Source organism: Malaya genurostris, chromosome 1, assembly GCF_030247185.1.
Source record: "Malaya genurostris strain Urasoe2022 chromosome 1, Malgen_1.1, whole genome shotgun sequence".
NCBI lineage: Eukaryota > Metazoa > Arthropoda > Insecta > Diptera > Culicidae > Malaya > Malaya genurostris.
In genome coordinates this window covers 50435507-50460561 of record NC_080570.1, presented here as the reverse complement: position 1 = coordinate 50460561, position 25055 = coordinate 50435507, and the positions used below count along the sequence as shown (strand labels likewise).

The following is a 25055-nucleotide window of genomic DNA, read 5'->3' as shown; positions in this document are numbered from 1 at the left end:
CAGGTAAAATCAAGCCTCAAAAAAAAAATTGGATCAGTTTGGATTCTATCGCCACTGCGAGCAGATGTATTTTGTGTCGTTTGCAAAGCTAGTTTCGCTTCCGACAAGAGCGATTACGTCACAGCTGCCAGTCATTTGCATTGGTAAAAAAGCAACGGTGGAGCGCATTACACAAAATCAGCCGCTCTAATGACTCTAAAAGTTTTCTAAAGAATTATTAGGATTTGTTGTCCGCAAATCGAAAGGAAATATCCTCAGTTTAGTGCAAATCTAGAACAGTTTGGTTAGATTTTTGCATCTTTCGCTGTGTGAAATTCACAGTAATCGAGATCAAGTGAAGCCTTCTTTGTTTTTGCGAAAAATGTGGAAAAGGGGAATGCTTGCATAATTCATACAATTGATCAACTAATTGATATTCGGAAGTGTTAAGGAACATGTCAGTTGTCAGTCTGACATTACCCACCCGCCTTTTTTCTAAATTGTTTACTAATAGAAAATTCAAATAATTTTCGAATTCTATACATTCCGAAATAATTCTAAGTTTGTGATATTTAAATTTTAATATTCTATCGATTATAATTGATGTTGTTTAGGATAGCGGAAAATTTAACATATATGTTTTTGATCTTAGTTGCTTGTAAAACTAAAATCAAGCAATATTTTTTTTAAATTGCAGTTGGTTACTTTTGCCATGAGTTAGTATATGAAATTTATATAATTTTACGTTCTATTTCTTATTGTACAAAGCCATTGACATAATTTTAAATTTTCGTGTTGTCACAAAATTTATCTTATTAATAGAAACAATTTCTACGTCTCTTTGAAACAGATGAAATGAAAACGGATTCCAATATTTACACTTTGATTTGCAGAAACGTTGGAACGCAATATATATATCAGAAATTTTGAAATTTCCGATCTTCTACCGATTTTTTTAGATTTTACGGAAAACCTAAAACAAAAAAACCTAATTTTAATAGTTATCAATTGCGTTTGGGTTGTGCATAAAAATTGTTTAGATCTTTTGTCCAATACAAAAACATATTTTTTTAGAGTTTAGGTATATTTACCAAAATTTTTAAGATTTTCAGTGAAATCCAAGTTTCAGTTTTTTTGTAAATTTTGTTCATAATAAATTTCCAACTAAAATAATAAAAATATATATGTCATAAAATTTAAAAGTTTTGATTTGTTTTTTTTTTGGCAAAATTTTCCCAATAATAGAAATTCTCTGTATTTGAACCAATTTTTTTTAAGATTCTTTGAACGGATATATAATTTTGATCATCAATACATTGTTTTTGGTCATGATTCCAATATTTTGTATAAAAAAATGTAGATGTCATCGCTTTAATTTTTGAGTTATATACAAACATGTGAAAAAAAAATGAAAAATTCATATATATTTATAAATTCATCGATTGTTTAATGTTTTCTTTTGATTGTGCAGGAATGGTAGTTCAGCGAAAATTGTAGCGAATTTCTATGCGAAGATTATGCCAAAAGAAAGAACATTGGAAAGCAGATAAAGCATATTGGGCGCGTGAAAAAAATTGGAACGGGAAAAATCAAATTTTCATTGATTTTCCTCTATCAATCGTCTGCTACAAAGTTTTGGAATCAATCTACGAACTTCACAAAATTCGAGGGTGTAAAATTTATTGAGATTCGTTGAAAAACAGCTGAGCTATGACAGCTCAAAGTTACCGTTCCAACTTTTATTGAGGCTTGGTATTTGGAGTGTTAATATCATGTTTATTATGTAAACATTGTTCAAATAGTGAAAAAAAATAGGTCCAAACACGAAACATCAAAATCAACCGAATCTATAAATAGACCCTGCTGCACGTTTGCTAGCTTCAGTCTATGAAAATGCATGAACGGAGATATCGGGAGCGCAGTCTGCCATCTACGTCCAGACAGTAGAACAGTTCAGTTCCACAAGCCTAACCGCAGAAAAACAACAACTAGTTCATCTATGAGCAATTCTGCTATTGGACATTCACAGTGTGAGTTTCACTTCAAACAAGAGCAATTGCATCATCCAGCTTCTGGTCGTTTGCGTTGGAGAAAAAGAAAACGAAAAGTGGACAACGATGGGAACATTATACAAAATCAGCCGTTCCAATGGCTCTAAATGTTATCTAAAGAACTGATAAGATTGCTTCATTGCAAATCGAATGTAAAAATTATCAGCTTAGTGCAAATCTAGAATAATTTGATTGTGCACTTTTTGCTGTGCGAAATTCGCACCAAGCGAACGGGCAAATAAAGCTTAGCTAGCATTTTGCTGTATTGCGTTGGAGAAAAATATATTTATTTATTTTACTTAGTATTCGATAATTTACATCGCACCGACACCTAATTACTAACTCTTAACCTAAATATATTTTTGGACACATTGAAATCAAATTTGTCGTAAACTTGGTTAAAAAGACGGCAACACACATAAAAAGGGTTGTTTTGTCCATATTGAGTGCGATGGATTGCCAGCCGTAGAAATTGCACACGTCGAGTTCGTCTTAATGGAGCAAAAAACGGCAATTTTCCTAAAAGCTCTGAGCAGTCATTGTTGTTAACTATTATATCGAATATCAGGAGCCGCTGCAAGACCTGTCTCCGGCTTTCCAGTGTTGGTAGATTGATGAGTCGACAGCGGTCCTCGTAAGAGGTGAGATGAACGGGATCCGACCAAGGCAGTAGTCGTAGTGCGTATCGTATGAATCTCCTTTGCACGCTTTCAATTCTTCGGTACCCATACCGGAACGGCATATTCTAAAATACTGCGAACAACTGAACAGTACAAAGTTTTCAGACAATAGATGTCTTCGAACGACTGTGTATTCCGACGGATGAAACCCAACATGGAAAAGGCCTTCGCGGTGATTAGTGCGACGTGTTCCGAGAAGCGTAGTTTGCTATCCAAATAGACTCCAAGATCCTTTATTATAGTGACTCGTTCAATACTTGTTGTGGAAATTTTATAGTCGAAAACAGTTGAAGTACGTAAACGAGAAAATGTGACAGCATTACATTTACGGATGTTGATTTCCATGCCATTGATATTACACCTGTCGATAAGTGTTTCAATATCAGATTGCAGTGCGTAACAATCCAGTGTAGATATAATACTGCGAAAAATCTTCAAATCGTCCGCGTATAATAATTTTGGGGAACCTTGCAGAGATCGTTGATAAATAGAACGAAATTTAACGGACCAAGATGGCTTCCTTGTGGTACGCCCGAAGATATATCGAACGATGACGATGTTATGTTTCCTATACGTACGAAAGCGCTGCGTCCAGTCAAGTATGTCCAAATCCACTGAGTAAGCCAATCTGGAAATCCGAGTTTTTTAAATTTTTTAACAGCAAGGCGGAGAGGGACTTTGTCGAATGCTTTTGATAAGTCGACGTAAATGGCATCCACTTGCTGCCGTTTCTGCATTTTCTCGATTAAACCGGAAACGTAGCACATCAAATTTGTTGTTGTAGAACGGTTTCTTACAAAACCGTGTTGTTCTTCGGCGATTATGTGATGAACAGAGTCATATATGGCATCATGAACCATGCTTTCAAGTATTTTCGGTAAACAGCTGAGGATTGAAATTGAGCGATAATTTTTCACATCGTGAACACTACCACTCTTGTGAATCGGAATTATTGCAGCAGTTTTCCATGGCTAGTGACGTAGTTCCAAAATACTGTTGGATTATCCTTCCCATTGCTTTCGATTTGCTGTATGTAATTGCGAAAACAAGACACATGGAAAGAGTTATATTGACGTTCTATTTCACGTGACTCGGCTTTGTGCCGTGTGGATTTGGTTTTAAAATAACGGTTCTTCGCCTTCCGCAATCGGTTGCGCAAATGTTGAAGTTCAGAATTCCACCATGGTTGGTTGAATTTTTTCCGACGAAAACGTTGTTTAATTGGTACATTATTTCCAATGGTTTCGTACAATTTTGAATAAAATAATGAAACGGCATCATCGATAGTATCATAGTATAGTATCGAACATCACCTCGTATAATTTCAGCTCAATCAACTTCGGAGATCACTTCGTTCAGATTAGAATAGTCAGTCCTACTGAAATCATAAGACACGAGCATCTGCGAACTGTAGGTGGAACAAAAATGGTTTATGGTGACGGTCGACTTTCATCAGTGGCATAGGTGGTTCAAGTAAATCAATCAACGCAGGATCATTGGTAAACGCTAGATCTAATAATCGACCATTAGCGTTTATGAAATTGTCGATCTATCGCAGTCCACTGGATAACAACATTTCAACTAATACAATTTCATGTTCCGATGAAGCATTAACTGGCAACAGTGAATTAGTAATGTTCCGAACAGTGTTTCTATTATCGTAGAGAATTCCACATTTGTACCACTCGAGATCGGAGTTTATGCTCTCCACAGAAATTTTGGCCACAGAAGAAAACATTTCCTAGGACCGCCATCTCCTAAATTTTGTTTTATCAAAGTGAAAATTCACCAATTCAGCCAGCTCGACCAGTTGCTGAAACGTTAGCCCATCCTAAATTTTTTGGGGATTCATAAAACTCACAAGCCTCAAAAGTTAACAAAGAACAAATGATTTTTTTCTTCGAACAAATGATTTTCATAAATGTAAAATTATGTGTCTTGAAATTCGCGCGAAATCCGCGCCATAGCATTAAAATCTGAGCAGAAACCGCGCTAAATCCGCGAAATCCACGAAAACATCCATGCGATCGTAACAACCCTGAAAATTATCCAGTTTTCTTGTTTTGTCTTCGAACTGCATGAAATGTCGAGATCTGGTGTTTCACGAAACTTTGAAAATTCGCGTGAAAAAACCGCACAGAAAGAAATTATGAATTCTACAGGTGACATAATACTTCAAACGATACAATTCATAACTACTTAACTGCTCAAACGACACAATATTCCATTCGTGCAGAAATTTTCTGGCTCCGAGTGTAATTTGCACTCGGCTAGCAAGTGAGACTTTATGAATTTATATGCACGATTTACCAGCCAAGCAGATATGTGCTTCTGTGGCTCAGTCGACTAACTGGTGTGCTTTGTGATCTAATGTTCTTCGGTTCAAGTCGCGTGTTGATGTCGATCTTTTGATTTTATTTCTTTCGTTTTAAAGCCATGTAATTTTCAATTCACACCAGTTCTTGAATATAAATTTGTGTGAAATATGATGCCCCGTTTATGTGCATCTGATAAGATGTAAAATCACAAAAAAAATTTCGAACTGTGCGCGTAACTTCGGAAATCCGCGTAGAAAAATATGCATAAAAATCCGCGTTGAAATTTAGTATGTTTTGTTCAATCTACAACATTTACAACATATCATCCAGTCGGTTATTATTATAGCTACACACTTAAAAAAATTTACATCTGTATGATGTACATGTAAGTAGCGCGCGATTCACTCACGTTCACGGATAAGTCATATAATTAACTTCACAGTTCGTGTAGTTGAAGCGTACATCGATACAGACGTAACATTTATTATTACATATTAATAGAAGCAAAATTATATCATCACTGAAAAAATTACGACATGCTTGAATTTACGTCAAGAGTAAATTTCATTTTTTCTAAGAGTGTAGCCAAAGCATATATATGGCAGTTGCTTTTATCCAACCCCAGTGACACGATTGTCAATCTAAATACAATTGGTTTGAAGCCGAAATTTCAATTCTAATTTTGCACAGAATTTTGAACGGTTTGTTATTTGGATTGCCGTATTGTTTAAAGGACGCACTCCAAAAAAAAATGAATTTTACAGGTGACTTAATCCCTCATACGATGTAATTCATAAAGAACTAATTTGTCAAATGACGGAATATTTTATTTGTAATGACTTAATGTTAGATGAGCTTGAATTTTACTGGTTTCGACTGTAACTTGTTTTCTGCTAGCAGGTGCGACCTTTTACCAACCAAGCAGATGCATGCTTCTGTGGCTCAGTCGATTAACAGACGTACTTGCGATCTGATTCTCAGTTCAAGTCGCGTCGGTTGCTATGCGTATTCTTTTATTTTTATTTCAATGAATTCCATGTCATGGAGTTTTAAACACAATATTAAATCATTTAGGGGTTAGCCAAATTTTGTGCTAGGGCACATAACCGTTTTCATTATTTTTACGTTTCGTCTTTGACTCATCAGTGCAGAGCAGTTCAAATTGAACTGCTTAGTGCTAAACTCGGCAGTTCAATTTGAACCGCTAAGCAGACGTAAAGTTTCTGCTATTTACAGAACACTTTTTGTTTTGCAACGAAGTGCAATGTCTTTTCTGACGTGCCGAACGAAAACGTGTTTTCGACTATTATGTGCCCGGTTATGTGCCCTAGCACAAAATTTGGCTAACCCCTAAATGACCATACCTGCATCGGCCAGAAATAGTCGAAAACACGTTTTCGTTCGGCACGTCAGAAAAAACATTGCACTTCGTTGCAAAACAAAAAGTGTTCTGTAAATAGCAGAAACTTTACGTCTGCTTAGCGGTTCAAATTGAACTGCCGAGTTTAGCACTAAGCAGTTCAATTTGAACTGCTCTGCACTGATGAGTCAAAGACGAAACGTAAAAATAATGACAATATTAAATGTTCTTCCACGCAAATTTGCGTGAACTGCGACGCTCCATTTATGTGCATCTAATAAGATGTAAAATCCCAGGATTTTTTTAAGTGTGTACACACTTCGAAAAAACCCTGTGATTTTACATCTTATTAGATGCACATAAATGGAGCGTCAAATTTCACGCAAATTTACGTGGAAGAACATTTAATACTGTGTCTAAATTCCATGAAATGAAATTCGTTGAAATAAAAAAGATGAATTTACTGATAGCGACTGCCGCAGCTTCAACCGAGAATCATTGGATTGCAAAGTACGTATGTTAACCAATTGATCCACAGAAGCACACAACTGCTTGACTGGTAAAAGGTGTTTTTAAATTCATACAGTCGCACCTACTAGCAGATTGCAAGTTACAGTCGAAACCAGTAAAATTCAAGCTAATTTACCATTAAGTCAGTACAAATGAAATTTTTCGTCATTTGACAAATTAGGTATTTATGAATTACATCGTATGAGGGTTTAAGTCACCAGTAAAATTCATTTTTTTTGGTGTGTAGTGCAAATCTTGTTGTTTCAATCATGCTTCATTTTGCTACGTGTAAGGCTACACTCAAAAAAATTTTAAATTTTACAGGTGACTTAATCTGTCATACGATGTCATTCATAAAGACCTAATTTGTCAAATGACGGAAAATTTTATTTGTAATGACTTAATGTTAGATTAGCTTGAATTTTACTGGTTTCTACTGTAACTTGCGTTCTGCTAGCAGGTGCGACTGTATGAATTTAAATGCACCTTTTACCAGCCAAGCAGATGCATGCTTCTGTGGCTCAGTCGATTAACAGACGTACTTGCGATCCAATGATTCTTGGTTCAAGTCGCGGCGGTTGCTATCAGTATTCTATTTTTTTTTATTCAATGAATTTCATGTCATGGAGTTTTAGACACAATATTAAATGTTCTTCCTCGTAAATTTGCGTGAGCTGCGACGCTCCATTTATGTGCATCTATTAAGATGTAAAATCACAGGATTTTTTTAAGTGTGTACCGGAATAATCGATTTAGTAGGGTTTTCCGATTCCATTTAGCTAATTTAGTTTAGTTATATAATTTAAATATACTTTAAAATGTAAAAATCATAAACTCAAAAGTATACTTTGAAATGTTAGAAATTCACTAGAACATATGCAAAAATTGCACGATTCTAAAACTTTGACAGGAGCGGAATTTTTTTTCGTACGACGCACACAGCAACTGTAATCCGAATCACTAACTCTTAAAAAACAATATACTGAAAGAAAACCCATCAGCTATGATTTTTAATACACCCTGAAAAGATCGCCCTATTCTAAAAAAAAAATCCAACATCCTTTCAAATCAATTCCCACCCGTGACCACAGGCTCGTACTGGAACTGGAAAACCTAGTTCGCCAAGTTGGCCCAATCAATTAAATGGAAATTTTCATTTCCAATCAATTCGTTAGATTGCAAATCATGTAACTGTCTTTCGCACGAACGAATGCAGATCCCTCGCGTACTCATCGAACGCGTCAGTCAATTCAATTACGTACTGAAATTCAATCACCGACAAGCCAAAACATTGCAACGGGCAAAATGCCACTCAAAACGGAACCAGGGCTCTATTTATAAGTTCTATCCTGCAGGCGGCATCGCCGGCAGCATTTTAATTAAATATCGACTGATTTCAGTTACCGCCAAAGTTGGGTTAATAATTTCGACCTAATTAGCCGGTTATTGATGCAGGCAAACATGGAATGTGGGCATTATTTGGCTGGAAGCGACTAGGCGGTGGGTGGCTCCACGGTGACCAGAACTGTGATAATAAAGTTATAATTGTTCATGTGAATGTTCACTTTGTAGATTTATGATTGTCGAGTCCCGAATCGCATCGGCACATCGATACAGGTTGAAATGACCAAAAACCAGTTTCCGATGAAAAAAAAACCACCCACACACCGCCAAGTTCAAAAGCAATTTTCAATTTGTAGAATTCTCATAGAACTCGTACTCTCGCGTGCTTCAACTAGTTTGGCTTTGCGTTTTCATAGTTCAAATGAAATTGAATTTTAACTGCATCGACGACCTTGCCACTTCTTGCCGTGTTGTACCAGACGATAGTTTGGCCGGTGAAGAATTATCATTTAAGCTTAGCTTGAATTAACCTTCTCACCGGTTCGGCCATCATAAAGCACGAACATAATTTTTCCCGATCGGTGCCCCAATTCAAACCCCTTAATCACTCATCGGATTGAAATTGAGAAAATAAATTGGAAAAAAGCCAAACCTGATTCGTCAGATCACGCGAATCATCACGAAGCTTCTCGGCAAATGGCAATCACGCACTCAGCTGCCAGCATTAGTCCGGACACTGGATAATTGATGCAGCCGTTCGTTGTCGTCCTTGACCCCAACTCCTTCCTCCTGCAGTCTAGCATGGGGCCGTTCCGACACGGAGCAGGACCTGTTTTGTTTTTTTTTTGCTGCCGTCAGCCTTGTATAAATATCGAGTGGGAGCTGAATTTCTAATCGAGCTACCGCAGTTGATGGCTGCTAATGAAATTCGGGATCCGATTCCGAGCTGGGAAGCGTGTTGTTTGAATCAGACAAAAACAGAATGGTATTTTTATAATTTTAGCTAACGAGTCCCACACGAAGTTGTTATTTTTAAGTGTTCAAATTATTTGCAGCAGTTCAAGTCCAATGAGCTGTCAGTAACAAATAATTTGAAAGTAAATGGCTTCGAAGCTTCGAAATGCAAATCGGTCCAATAAGCATCGGGTTAGCGTGCATCGAATATAAAACCACAGATAACAGATATACAGGCTCGAACAAAATTGTTTAACATCCTGTGCAAATTTGCTATACGTTAGAAACACTGCTGCCACCTACTCGACGTTCCACTACGTTTCGGAACGGTAACAAAATCCTCTTGTCTGTTATATAGGCTATCTGCGCAGCTCCGGAAGCGCCACCTTGCGGCGAATAGCGTCTCCAGCGCTGTGCGCTGCATCGAGCGTATGAAATGTCTAACAAAGTGTGATAGCTTACAAAGTTTACAATGGTCTGCATTTTCTTCATTTACATAAACGCAACTGGAATTTTGAACACTTCTGTTCGCATTATCTGCAAAAGCCAGACTTTTTTGGTGAGTTTTCACAATATTTTAGTAAATATAAAAAATTAGGTATAGGATTCGCTCGAATTTTGAAAAAATTACCCGATGCCCGGAAGGCCAACCGATTAAGCTCGACGAACTGAGCAAATGACCGTGTGTGTGTGGTTAGTTATATGTTGTTCACAAAGAGGTCAAGATCTCAGAGATGACGAGACTAGCAAATGAAAGGTCTTCTCGTCAGCCAATACGCAACTGATTGGTTTTGCGATTTGATGTTTACTTTTTAAGTTATAAATAGTTAGATGTCAAAATTTTCAGTTTTATGTAAGTAAAGGGTGATTTTTTAAGAGCTTGAGAACTTTTTTAAACAATAAAACGCATAAAATTTGCAAAATCTCATCGGTTCTTTATTTTAAACGTTAGATTGGTACATGACATTTACTTTTTGAAGATAATTTCATTTAAATGTTGACCGCGGCTGCGTCTTAGGTGGTCCATTCGGAAAGTCCAATTTTGGGCAACTTTTTCGAGCATTTCGGCCGGTTGAATGGCTACGTAAATAAGCAAAATTGCCGCATTTGGAGTGAAGAGCAACCAGAAGCCGTTCAAGAACTGCCCATGCATCCCGAAAAATGCACTGTTTGGTGTGGTTTGTACGCTGGTGGAATCATTGGACCGTATTTTTTCAAAGATGCTGTTGGACGCAACGTTACAGTGAATGGCGATCGCTATCGTTCGATGCTAACAAACTTTTTGTTGTCAAAAATGGAAGAACTGAACTTGGTTGACATGTGGTTTCAACAAGATGGCGCTACATGCCACACAGCTCGCGATTCTATGGCCATTTTGAGGGAAAACTTCGGAGAACAATTCATCTCAAGAAATGGACCGGTAAGTTGGCCACCAAGATCATGCGATTTGACGCCTTTAGACTATTTTTTGTGGGGCTACGTCAAGTCTAAAGTCTACATAAATAAGCCAGTAACTATTCCAGCTTTGGAAGACAACATTTCCGAAGAAATTCGGGCTATTCCGGCCGAAATGCTCGAAAAAGTTGCCCAAAATTGGACTTTCCGAATGGACCACCTAAGACGCAGCCGCGGTCAACATTTAAATGAAATTATCTTCAAAAAGTAAATGTCATGTACCAATCTAACGTTTAAAATAAAGAACCGATGAGATTTTGCAAATTTTATGCGTTTTATTGTTTAAAAAAGTTCTCAAGCTCTTAAAAAATCACCCTGTACAATAATTGGATTGCATAGTTTCAAGCCATAGATTGTAAAAATCCATTCACTTTTAACAGAGTGCTCAGTGGTCCCAACCACATCAAAATACGTTTTCTGTTTGAGTTTCAGAGGCCGATTTTGTTGCTTCATTTAGAAAAATTTCTGTTTGGAACTGTCTTCTTTTTTGATTGAAATAAAAGTTGTCATTAATCCACTTAGCAGTGAGTTTTAATTTGCATACATTGCGTGGTAGTGAATTCAAGCCTTTTGAAGAATTATAGAACATGTTACTACAAGAAAATATGCCGAACACATAGGCCCTTTAAAATGCATCGGTGTCGATATAAGGAGCATAATTGATATGCGGCTCCAAAAATGTAGTTTTTCCATCATAACTTTCTCAAACACACTGACGAAAAAGGGAATTGAGGGAACCACGTGGTCGATTCACAATTTATACGCGACCCACTGTGCTCAAGCCTTAAATAAATATGAAAATACATTTTTAGAAATGAGTGTCTTAAGATTCGTTACTAAACGTAGCACTCTAATATGCGTTAGTTGTTCCCAAAACCTGTTGGGAGGTGTAAAAATGTTCCTTCATTATTTCTATCTGAAACAAATGATAACGAACGAGTCTAAAATAAAACAATCACTGGTAGATAAAAACTGACTCGTCGTTTACGTCACTTATATTATCATATCTCTCGAACTGGTAAGGATAGCCACTTGATCTTCAAACTTCACCAATAACTCAATAGTAGCTTTCAAACGAATCTAAGTTTGTTTGAATTGGTTCAACCTTCTACACACACACAAACACACATACACACACAGAGAAACATTTTCCGATCTCGTCGAGTTGGTCGTCTGATCGAGCTCGATCAAAAGTCGTGTTTTTTCAGCAATTCTATTACCCTTCATAGAAGAAGGCAGAAACATTGATGCAAGAATATTCAAATGTATGTAGTGCGATTAAATGTGGTTAATCGTTTTTGTACGTTTTCTTAATCGACAAGAAGTGAAGATACCTAAAAAGCGGGATAATACAAATTTTCCGGTTTAAGGAAGCTATTGATGCGCAAAACAGTTCCCCGGAGAAACCCATTGTCATTTCGCTCTTCCTTATTTTATTCCCTTCCTCAACGATTTATGGCGAAAACTAGAAAATTTGACGGTTTGAAAGAGATTTTTAATAACCGTGCTCATACTTCATCTGATTATGCAAATAATATTAATTCAAATAGTCGAGTTTAGCTTGTAAAACCATGGCTAAAGATATTAAAGAGTACCGCGCTGACGACGCCAGCCCTCACAAGGTGTCGCTTTAATCGCTATTTCGAGATAAGCTGTTAGCCTATTGAAGAATCCAACCAACTCTTTTGCGATCGCTGCGCTGCCCGAGTGGCGAGCTTTGAACTAAGCGATGGTGATAATTTTCAGATTTTGCTTGAAGATTCGAACAAAATGCAGGGTTTTTATTTTTATTCTTATGAATCGTATACTAACATACAAAAACGTGTGAAAATTTGGTAAAAAAAAAATCGATCATTAATGATTCAGTAACTTTCCGTGGTATGTTTGATTGATATTTATGGAGAAATCGTAACATGAAATACCAAATTCGAAGAAGTGAGGTTGGGTACTGTTTTCATATCTAGGATATTCTTTGTTTTTTGGGTTGGATTTCGATATTAATTGATAAATTATGATCAAAAGTTTTATGACTAGTCTATTTACTCATGTTTTATCATCTAAATCAAATCTGTATGTGAACTGAAAATTTCAAATTTCATCCGAGATTGTCAAGAGTATAGGCAAAGACATCATATTAACAAGATATCCAGCTCTCACATTTCCCGAACAAATCATTGGCAACATCCTTTTTTGCGAGAATGGTGCCCTCAGGCGAGTTCGCATCGAATCTCGTACATAGAAGTAGGGGAGAAAAATGTCAAATTCGTGCGCGCCAAAACAGCAGCACTGCGCACCCATACAATTGACATGATATGTTGAATGTGATGCCGTGCGATGACGTTGCTGAACTGAAGATTGAGATCGCTCCAAGCTGACAGGGTCCGGTATAGGACAATTTGAAATCATATGTTTGATGACAACACGTGAATAATCGTTTTTCTTACCCATATTTGTAAGGTTTTGCCATCTGCATTCTTTCAAACTCAAGTAAATTGAAAAATTCATCAAAAATTTTTCTAAATACATGGGATATGTCAAAACAGTCACCATAACGCTATCTCGTGATGACCACGCTGATTGGATTGTTCAATTCGATCAGGATAAAACAAAAACGAAGTTGTCATTTTAACCAACAGCAAAACAAAAATCCAGCGTGAAGTGAATGTAGCTCCCAAAATAGCGTTTCATGGCTCCCAAATTGTGATGGCACTTTATACCGATCGTGGCGACATCTGCAAGTGTTCGCCTCGCTGAATGAGCAAACTTTACACGCAGTTTATATGTGAGCCTGTCTATCGGTTTTCTGTGATGAAACCATTTATTCCTTCAATAAAGAACCGATTTGAGTTTTGAAACTCTGTTCACAGGATTGATTTTCATACTCATTCGGAGAAATCCATTAGCATTAACACTTGCATAGATAATGAGAAACGGTTTGCACGGCTTATCTAGCTCACAACATTCGTTCTGACATAAAATCATTATTAACAAAGCTTATCAATCAATCATTACCGATCGATTATCAGATTGGAAAATGCTAGATGATGAGGTAGGATTGAGAAAATTAAAAAGGTAACTTGTTCACTTTCTCCAATTCCCTCCCTTTGTACGGTTGACACAATTCTATTCTTGATTACTTTTAATTTCTACCCAATCATCAATTTATCAAATCAAATATTGCTATCGTTCGCCCGATAAGGATATTTGACGTATTTCCACATACGATTCCTAGCTTATCAAACGACGGGAAATTCCACTCGAAGTGTCACATTTGAAAGATTTATCTTAATTTTCACACAGTTTGCAAGTGTAGTGCTATGAATTAGTATCTGTCATGCAGATATGCGCTTCTGTGACGCAATCGATTGACATACCACTTGGGTTGCTTAAAGAAAGTTACTCCTGCACATAAAATTTCTGGTAAACGGTTCCGATTGCGATACAAATGTCGCTCTTGAAGCCACATCACCAGATCACCAGGTCAGCCACACGACATATTATTTTTGGCGGTTCGATAACTTAACGTATTCGAAAATCTATACCAATCTGTTCTTTTTTCAGTTGTCGTATAGTTATCCAGTTCACGAAGCTGTTTAAAGTCTGCCGTGATGCAGCTTTCTTCATACTGTGTACTACCCAACCAAAGCTTCAGCTTCAGAGATCGTACTCTAATCGATTTGCTTTGTTTAATTTAACGATTTCGAGTCACCACCTTCTTGTAAGTCGACAGTCAGGCTTGTTTCTTAACTCCTATGTGCGTGCATCAAATTTTGTGTTGCAAATGGATTTAAGTGTTCCGAAACGTTGAAAATGTTAGAAAAGGCCTTTGGTGAATCGTGTCTAGGAAAAACACAGGCATACGAGTGGTATAAACGCTTCAAAGATGGTCGTTCAAGCTTGGATCATGATGAGATCCCTGGCCGCCCAACAACATCTGTTACTGAAGAAAACATTGAATCGGCGAAGCAAGTCGTGTTGCAAAATCGTTCTGTACCAATTAGAGAGATTGCTGTGTTGTTGGGCATCTCTTATGGATCAGCCGAGCACATTTTAACTGATGTTTTGGGTTTGAAACGCGCCGCTTCTCGGCTGGTGCCAACAAAGCTGAATTTCATTCAAAACAGCGTCGTGTTGATGTGGCCAAAGAGATGAAAAAAGCCAAAAACTCAACCAATATCATCAACCAAGCACCGTACTCTCCAGATATGGCCCCGTGTGACTTTTTCCTCTTCCCCAGACTCAAATTGCCATTGCGGGGAACGCGTTTTGAGACCATAGAGACCATACCTTCTGCGGCCTATAAAACTTGTATGGAAAATTGGATCAAGCGTTGGCATGCATGTATTGCCGCAGGAGGAGAGTACTTTGAAAGCGATAAAAGAGAAATTTTTTAAAAATTAAAATTTTGCGTTTTGCCTTTATCATAGAGAAAGGTTATGCAATCACTGTGAAAACCGACTTTCGAATCGAGGCCTTGAGGGCCGAGTTTCATATACCATTCCACTCAGCTCGTCGAGTACGCAAAATGTCTGTGTGTGTATGTGTGTGTTTGTGTATGTGTGTGTGTGTGTATGTGCGTATGTGTGTATGTAACGTTTTTTGCACTAACTTTTCTCGGAGATGGCTGAACAGATTTTCATAAACCTAGATTCAAATGAAAGGTCTTGTAGTCCCATACAAAATTCCTGAATATTGTTTGGATGCGACTTCCGGTTCCGGAGTTATGGGGTAAAATGTGCAAAAAAATGAAAATATGTTTTCTAGCTTTTCTCATAGATGGCGCGACCGATTTTCATAAACTTAGGTTCAAATTAAAGGTCCTGTGGTCCCATACGTAGTTCCTGAATTTCATCTGGATCCGACTTCCAGATCCGGAAATATAAGGTAAAGTGTGTTAAAAATTGTATACCATCACTGAAAAGGTCGAAAAACCGTAAAAAAATTTCTAAATCGACCTCAAATCTTCTCTCATTAATAGTTTTCATCAGTAGACGGTCAAAGAAACCGATTTCGGTCATTCTTTTTAAGAATCGAAGAAAATTATTTTGAAGAATACCACAGTATTATATATGATGGTATGATCAATATGAGAAAGGCATCATTACACCACTAGGTGGATTAAAACAGGTTTTTTAATAAAATTCCGGTTCTTTTTTGATCATAAGGTATTGACTAACATGCTAACAATGTATATGCCTGAGTTTAGTAGCAAGCTCCTTCTAAAGAACAACTGAAAACAAGAAAATATTCAATTACTGGACATTCACCAGAAAATGGGATGTACCAAATAAGTACGTTTTTCATAAACGTATATACTTTTGAATTGTGATTCTGGTACCAGTTTATATGAGTGTTATATGTTTCAATGTTCTAAATGAACGATAATACCTGGCTTGTATTCATTTGATTCAGTAGCCATTACTAGTTATTTTAGAAACTGAACGATTTCTTCTAATACCCATTTTATTGCATTCAACTCATTATTTCAATACCAAAGCCAATGTTTCAAAAATTCGTGTCATTATTCTATATGTAATTTTTACTCACGATATAACGATATAACATTTGACAAGATAAGTAGTTATGAATTGTATCGTTTGTAGAATTATGTCACCTGTAAAATTCATAATTTCTTTCTGTGTAGGGTCAGAAAACTTTTCTGACCCGAAGAGGCGAATGACCTCATGGTTGAAACCTCTATAATTGAAACAACAAAAAATTATTACTCAAGAATTACTTAGTCATTGCAAAAACTGAACTTAGTTTGGGTAACTTTACGTCAAACCAACTAATGTGCCCGAATAGAATTATTTACAAAATGACATTCATGAGAAATTCTAAAATATCGATTCGCTGAACTTTGTAAAGGACATCATTTTTTCTCTGTATACGAGTAAAAATATACTAAAAGTACCAATATAGACAGGATGGTTAGCAAAACCGAAAATCGGAATGTACAACTTCACGCTTCTATGGATCGAAAACATAAAAAAAAACAACATGTACCAAACCGATCCAGTGCTAATCGTTCATCGCGTTCATCGGCTCAATCGCTTCTCTCCCTCCGTGCTCAATGTAAATATTGGTGTTTATCCGTACTGCAGAGCACCGTTTGGCCTCCCCACTAGGTATTAATCAAGTCGAAATTCCCCTCAAGTATAATGAGAAAATATCGAATGAAGATTCGCATAAAATGAGACCAAGGTGCAACGAGAGTGTCCACCCTGACGGGGTGGTAACAGTGGAGCCGATCCGCGGGAGACGCTCCCGAGACCAACCGGGGCGGCTACCCGATATCAGCTACCAGCTACAGTACAAACAATACCAGCAACCGATACAACGACCAGCACCTGAATGGACCCACACCGGAACCCACAGTACCACCGCCAACATCGTAGACAACGACGAGGACACCCTAGCTAATGGGCACAGTAGCCCAGTTCCACCCGGACGGATTGTCGTCCTGCTGGTGGCAAGCTGTTTGCTTGGCATGCCGGCATCCATCCGGGCAAGCGAATTCCCGGAACGGGAATGTTGCGATCCCATCTATCCGCCACTACCGGATCCGGAACCGATGCCGCCGGGCCCGATTCTACCAACGATTACCATTTCAACCAGTTCTTCTGGCGGCGGCGGCGGCGGAGGAGGAGTTGGTGGTGGTGGTATTGGAGGAGGCGGTGGTTCTGTTGGTTCTGGATCTGTGCCACTGCCCGGAGGCAGCTACGGGGGAGCTGGCGGACTGGAAGGGATTCCGCTTGGCGGTATCGGTCATCTGGGAATACCGAAAAATACGATAGGTTATTCGGGTGAGTACATTCATTATTATTCAATTCTTTGTTCTCTGAATGTAACAAAACTTCAATTATGGTTTTAAAAAACCGTTGGCGAAAATAGTGCGAAACACTTTCCTCTGATCCCCTGGGAGTTTGAACCGAAACAGATGGCCGGTGGGGGTGTGGGTTCTCCTGCTTGTCCAAGCTGATGATTCTATTAAACAATTTTACAAGATATTTCTTTCACTCTAGCAAAACTGAAAAAGGGGCTAACTTCAACCTACGATGCAAACTGCATCACTCAGGCATGCGAAAAAAGTCATTCGGGCGCATGAACCAATTTCACGGTCTAATGAGGTGAAACTTGCATCATTTTACTATCCTTAGCTCGTTGCCCTTCAACACTCACTTCCGGGGATGTTGGGGTCACATAGAAAAGAACCTTCTCTCTCTCTCTCTCTCTCTACCACCCAGATGCATTCATTATGGTAGGTCAGTCGACACACACTAATCCGCCCGTAGTGAAATAAATGCCATATTTGGTGTCACCCCGGTAGCATAGGTGTTGCAAAATCGTCCTGCTGCTCGAGTATGGCGGCAACACTGATCCCGGAAAAGGTGATGGCCCCGACGACAAGATATAAAGTGAGAAAATGTCATCGGTGGGTGTGCAGGATAAAAAACACAGTTCCGCAAAGCGAAATAAACAACTCCCAATGTCGCTTTATGACGTCCGAATGTGGGTGATGGACAGAGGATGGGGGGGGGGGGATGGCGGTGCTACGCTCTGGAGAATGTTGATAAAACATAGAAGGTTACAAAGTTCGTAGTAGCGAGTAGCAGATGAGACCTGCTGCGCCCCATAAAGGTAACATCAAAGTGATAACTTTGTTCCTAGTGCTCGGTACTTTTTTGTGTACAGTTTGTTTTCTATCCTCTCCATCCCAGTTCCTGCATTGGATAGGAGGGGGGGGGGGGTTATTCGCTCGCTAGCTAGGAGCTTGTCAAAATTACCGGAGCGTTTCATCATGATCGGAAGGTACAGTTGGTGGCGGGCTTACGTAATAGCCAGGGTTCTCTCTTTTTTTTGTGATACACAGTGAAAAAGTTTGTTTATACTCGTGATAAAAGATAAACATTTACTCTTCTGACGGGCTGCGACATGCTTTCAGGCTTATTAGTTTTGATGGTTAACGGGAAGCTCGCTCGCGTTTTCCCGTTGCTCTGGTGAAGATGATCCTACCGATGATTCCAGGAGGGACAAATTTCCAAACTCTGAAATTTGTTGCAGCTTACAAAAACGGTTGCGTTGTGTGAAACAATTTTATTGGCGCTTCTATATTGAATCTAGAATTTTTTACGATACCTGATGGTATTGAACATAACTACTGAAATTTTTTCTACATTGAACTCAGTTCTGGTGAGAAATCTCCCCACACAACTGAGTGCCGTGATAAGATAATTCTTTTATTATGGTACTTAACATCTATATTTTCAAAATTCCATGATCCAGATTTCAATGCAGAAATAAACTCAATTGGCACATTATCGCAAAACTGAATTACCGGTAGCGACACCCGGCTATGAAAAATGGAACTAATTTAAAACGATTTTTTCGTTTATTCAACAGTACAAACAGATATCAGCAATAAAAACAAACTCGGAGTAGAAGAAAATCGAATCGAAAATGATTACTACCACTCTTTTTTAGTGTAAACTACGATTAAACATGGAAAATCTTCACAAATGTGTGAAATTGGGTAGGATTAGGTTTTATTCGGACCAGTATTTTTTTTTAACAGAAACCAGTCTAATGATTATTTCTCAAGTACTAGAATGTTTAGAGATACATTAAGATCAACATTATCACCTCAGAGTAAAACCATTTTCTTCCACTTCTGATATGATTTTTTAAATGAATTTGCCCGTTTTTTATAGGAAATCGTTAAAAAGGTGAAGTGATTAAAAAATTTCATACCGATTTGACAGCTCTTGTTAAAAGTAGCATCTCTAAACCAGAGATGCCATTTATACAGATTTATCTGTATTATACAGATTTTTACATGCTCATACAGATTTAATACAGAGTACAGATTTTATACAGATTTCCTCAATTTAATACAGATTTATGCAGATCTCACAAAAAGTAAGAAAGGAAAAAAATAAACTTTTCTGTCTGAGCTATACTTTAGTATTTGATTTCAGTGACGATATAAAAGTCTATCCATCAACGGACAAATCACAAATTAATATGGAAATCTGTGAAATCCATTTATATTATAATTTGAAACCAGTTTGAACTGATATTCAATTGTTTTGCAATGACTTAGTGGAAACATATATTGGAGAAGCCAAATGAACGAAAAACTAACAGAAAAGATGATTTATTGGAAAAAGATACGCTCAGAGACTGTACTTTATTCAATGAAGTAATTTCATCATGAAACTTTACTGTCAAACTGAGGGTTGTATGAACCGACTTGACGTTGCATGTTGGGCGTTGAAATTCCATGTCAAATTATAAAGTCACCAATTTCTAACTAGATAAATATTATAACAATTACAATTCAATGGTTGTGGATAAAAAAAATGAAACTACGTCGTTGAATATTCTTGTGAGCGCGGCAATGACTGATTGAATCTACCATCCTACTACCACAATCTATTGGAATAACATATCTTAGCACCATTTTGTTGTAAGAATTTCATTTTATTAGTGAATACAGATTAATACAGATTTTTTATACAAAGAATACAGATTTTCTACGAAAATATCTGGCATCTCTGCTCTAAACAGTGAGCTGATGATAGCAGAAGATTACACTGATACAAATCGACACCTTGGACTGAAGTGTTTTACACTTAATTTCCCCGCATTTGTCTGGACACTTTAATTGTAAGTGTAAGTCTCTTCAAATCTTATTCAAATGGAAACATATTCAATTCTATTGATAATACACTTAAATTCCACCCACCGAACAGCAGTTAAGTTTCAAATATTTAACATTTAGTATTCAATTCGCTTGAAACTTACAGTCGAATTGTATATGAACTGAAGAAAACGCTTAAATTTTACCAAATAGTTTGTTAAAGTATATTTATTTACGCATTTTCTATAATTGTATCATTTTAATTCCTTTTCGTTGTCACCGACTTACACAATTACCTTGAAAGAATTTGACGGTTTTGTTTAGCAATCCATAATTCCGTGAGCTGAAAACACAAACATGCATAACATGCCATGCAAAAAATAGAACCACATATGACAGATATACAGGCTCGAACAAAAGTTTTCAAAATCCTGTATAAATTCCAAATTTGCTATACATTGGAAACACTGCTGCCACCTACTCGACAATTCGCCACGATCTTTCGAAACGTTCCACTACGTTTCGGAACGATAGCAAAATCCTCTTGCCTGTTATTGAAATATTCCAAAAGGAACAATTTGAATACTTATCACATGATTTCCATAAGTGTTAAAGACAACTTCATTACCATGTCGCATAAATCACAAGAGAATTCGATCAGAATAAAACAAAAAAATACTTGTCATTTTAACCAACAGCAAAACAAAAGCAGCATGAAGTAAACGTAGCACCCAAAATAGTGTCTCATGTGAAAGCGACACCCGAATCGTGGTGGCTCTCCGTGTCGATCGTGGCGACATCTACAATCGTGGCGACATGTGCAAGTGAATGAGCAAAATTTATAGACAGTTGATATGTGAGCCTGTATATCTGTTTTCTGTGATAAAACCATTTCTGGTTTTTTGAAAGGCAAATGACGTAAATGACGCTTTCTTTTTGTTTTATTTCTCCTTCAACTTCAATTATCAACTCATAGTTTATGCTTTTATGCTTAGCATCATGCATGGTGAAAGAAATGAAAATAAACAAAAACAATCTGTCACTTGATGGTACGCGGTTTCGAAAAGGCGTCGATAATTTGGTGAATATACTTATTGTGTTAACTTTCTAAGATATGTGATAGAAACCCAGATTCAACCACTCTAATTGAAGATTCTTGCAGTTATTTTATTCGAAATTTTTTTTGTCGTGAATACGACTTACTTTACTATGGGGCGCCTTTTCAAAATTTACCCTCTGAGAGAGTGATAAGTTTTTGATCGTGAATATCTTTTGTTATATCTAACGAATCAACATAATTTTTGCTGCATGCCATCGGAAATATGATCACACTTTTATGATAAAACTATCAGTTGTGTGACATAATCTCAAATAGTTCAAAATTAAACTTTTCTGAAATGTTAATCTATGTTATAAACCACTTTAGTCCTATGTTCGAAGCATTCGATAACAACATGTCAACACTTAAGACTAATATGCGACACGCTTAACATTAATTCGCTAAAGTTTTGAAGCACGATTGAAGCGTACTTGATATCCTAGTGAATCTAGAACTTGAACTGTATTTAGAGAGATACATTTTAAAAAAGTGTCGATTTGTAGCAGTGTAAGTTTCGCGTTGGTACAATACACTACTAAAAATAAACACTTTTTTTAAATATTTGGTTTTGTAAATACGTTTCGTATTCTTAGGTACATTAAGAACTTAATTACGCCTCATTTGTGCTTAAAAGTTTTATGTTTAAATTAAAAGTGTGTCGTCATCATCCAAGTGCGAGTGCCATCATATTCCGATCTTATGTGTGAGCATGTTGATATTGAATGATTCGAACACTTTCGTCCAACGTGTCGATTTTTATCAGTGTAGGGTCTCACAAAACGCGGCATTCGTTGTTGCCAGATTTCTTATTGTCGTGAAACCGTGTTGTAGGAGACCCAGAGCACATGGTTTTTCGACTGCCCCAATCAGTAAGTGAACAATTATTTCACTTCTGTCTAACTGATAGCACCGTATATAATTGTTGCACTTACTAAGACCTACAATTAGAAGCAGTTTGACAGCAAATTGGTTGAGAACTGTTCTACCAGGGGCGTATTGTAGAAAGAATGAAATAATTAATTTGCTTGAAATACAGTATGGTGACTTCCCATTGAAAACTTTCAAAATTAATATTTTCGACATGGTCATATCTATTAGATCACGGAAAAAGATGAAATCGTTTCAAAATCCAAGACATAGATTTTCGGGTCACTGATAGTTTTTTGGCAATAAAAATTCCTTACTCCAAACGGGATCGGGTGTCAATTAAAAATACAAATCTAACTGCGTATCCTTTCTCTGTCATAATTTTTAACGCTTATAACTTAGTCATTTTTTGATGGATTTATATAATTTAACTACCAATCGATTCGGAAACATTTAACTTTAGCATATGAGGTAGCTTCGTTTAAAGGTTTCAATAGTAAACCATTGGAAAATCAGTTTGAGTCGACCTATGTTTTCATGCGCCAATCAGAGCTTGCCAAAATGATGTCATCCTCCCGATAGTACGAACTAACGCACAAAAGGGTATCTATAAATCTATGACAAGACCATTTTTCCACAGTCAGCTTCGGACTGTGAGCGAGGCTAGTTGTTTTATTAATAGGTGGATAACAAAACTAAAACTTAGAAAGTTCGCTCGAAGGATAATACATTATGTGCAGTTTGTGGATGCCATTTTATGTTTGCTCTACACCGTGGTCGCTTGAGTATATTGAGTATCAATTAGCTGTTGATGTTGATTCTCCGGTAATCAGCATACAATTCAGAACGTTCGGGGTTGCATTAATCGGACCTAACTCGAAACGCTTCTATCTCGGTGATTTGTTGATGGATTTGCCACATTTAGTTTGGTTCAAAAGCATTACTTCATTATTATATGCATAAAAATGGATCGATTTGTCCAAAGTTGTGTTAAGAATATAATCATAGATACTTCTTTTTCATTAAATGTGGCTGAACACTATGAACTATCTTTCAATATAAGCGTGTACTTTGGCAGTCACGAATTTGACATTTCTCTCACTTACTTGTACGTACGAGATTCGATGCGGACTCGCCTGAGAGCGCCATGCTCGCAAAAAAGTATATATTTTTCGTGAAATGTGAGAGCTAGATATCTTGATAACATGATGTCTTTGACTATACCTAGGATCGAACCGCTTGAGTCTATTTGTTCTGAAACACCTGGTTTAGCTTTCGTTAATGAGCTTCCATATTGTCGCATGCATAATGATGAAAGCGTTGAAAATTATAGAGCCGCTGAATGGTAAAAATGGTTGTAGTTAGGTCTCAATGAATTTAGCAACATGACAACCATAGCGGAAATTTATGTAGAAATCGCTAGGCTGCGAAAAGTGATAAAATGACTAATACACTTTGAGATGGCGAATGAAGAATTTACATTTTACTGCACATCATTCAAAAATTAAGTTGAAATATTCGGTCAATGTTTGAATAAGTAGGATCACACACATAGTAAGTTATGCAAAGCTTAACTTCAATCCAACAATTCGAAACCTTTTAACTAATAAACCGATTCAGCATCTGCTGAAACATTGTTGTTAACCAAAGGAGCCACTCACTTAGGCAAAACTATGCGTATCTACTACGCATCGGCGAGTTTCAGGTAATTAGATCCATAGTTAACTATAAAGCGCGAATAATTAAAAAAATTGCGAAATTGCTTCCGGGCGAGGTATGCATCCGAGGTGACCAATAGTTAAAATTTTGAATATTGAAAATTGCATCAAATGTAGTTCGGGGGATACGATTTTGATCATATTTTCTAACTTAGTTGCAATGCGATAGACTAACTTAACACTGATGAACTATTAATTTATTCTAATCTATGCAGCAATATTTGCAGTATTTCACTAAAGTTACGTGAATCAAACAAACATAGCTTTTCATTTATCACAGTGCACTCCATTTGCAGTTGCGGCTGGCAAACCGGAAGCAACAATATCAAAGTTCTACAATGACTTCACCTGATGAGCATCAGATCATAACCGAGTGCAGGATGTTGGTACGTAGGGGACGAGCGGAATTTTCCTAGCACACAGCATAGCCGGTATCAAATAAAACCCGGCCAAACCAAGACCGGGCATTGGAACGGGTTTAACCGAGAATGCAAAGCAAAGTTTTTATTTCGCTTCCGTTCAATGAGCTTTCCCACTTCTACGTTTTATGTTTTATTTTCCTACCGAACCGAACTGTTTCCTGTGGGGCTTGCTTTTCGGTGCCGTCGGGTGGGTCGGGAGAGGAACCACGGCTGAAAATCGGAGTAACCCCAAATGAGTGGTGCGGTCAGGTTTTACATTTCATTGATAGTGCTTCTGTTCTGAGCTTGTGTTTGTGTGTGTATGTTTTTTTTCTCTTGTCCCACGAGGCGGATCTACAAAAGTTCAAAAGCAACCGTTCGAATGCTGTATTCTCTTGTATAGTACACGTGGCATAAGAAATGATGATTTTTTGTTACACTGAAAGCATAACAAAACTCACAATTGTATACACACACACACGAAAATCCATCGTCCACTTGGTTTGTTTTAAATTGAATTTGTCTTCTGAAAGCAACGGACGAAAGGAAAACAATTTTTCCATAATTGAAATTTCAAGTCTAAGATTTAAATTATTCCAAGTGATTTGAAATTTCCGCACTAAATTGCCAGGCTTGGCCAGCGTTCGGTAGCTGGCAAACAGAGAAAAAAAGTCAA

General features: G+C 37.3%; 1 protein-coding gene across 12 annotated transcripts in view; it reads left to right on the top strand.

Moving 5' to 3' along the window:
• The window catches only part of LOC131439242 (uncharacterized), a 684657-nt gene that overhangs the window by 236996 nt on the left and 422606 nt on the right, over positions 1–25055 (top strand). For 7 of the 12 annotated variants that reach the window (XM_058610102.1, XM_058610094.1, XM_058610013.1 and 4 more), the window contains exon 2: positions 16756–17457. The exons of 1 other annotated variant lie outside the window; for it this stretch is intronic. In XM_058610102.1, the coding sequence (XP_058466085.1) occupies positions 16845–17457 (613 nt within the window). In that variant the 5' untranslated portion in view covers positions 16756–16844. The remainder of the gene's footprint in view (positions 1–16755; positions 17458–25055) is intronic. 4 more of the 12 variants (XM_058610057.1, XM_058610067.1, XM_058610049.1 and 1 more) reach the window with 2 other exon arrangements.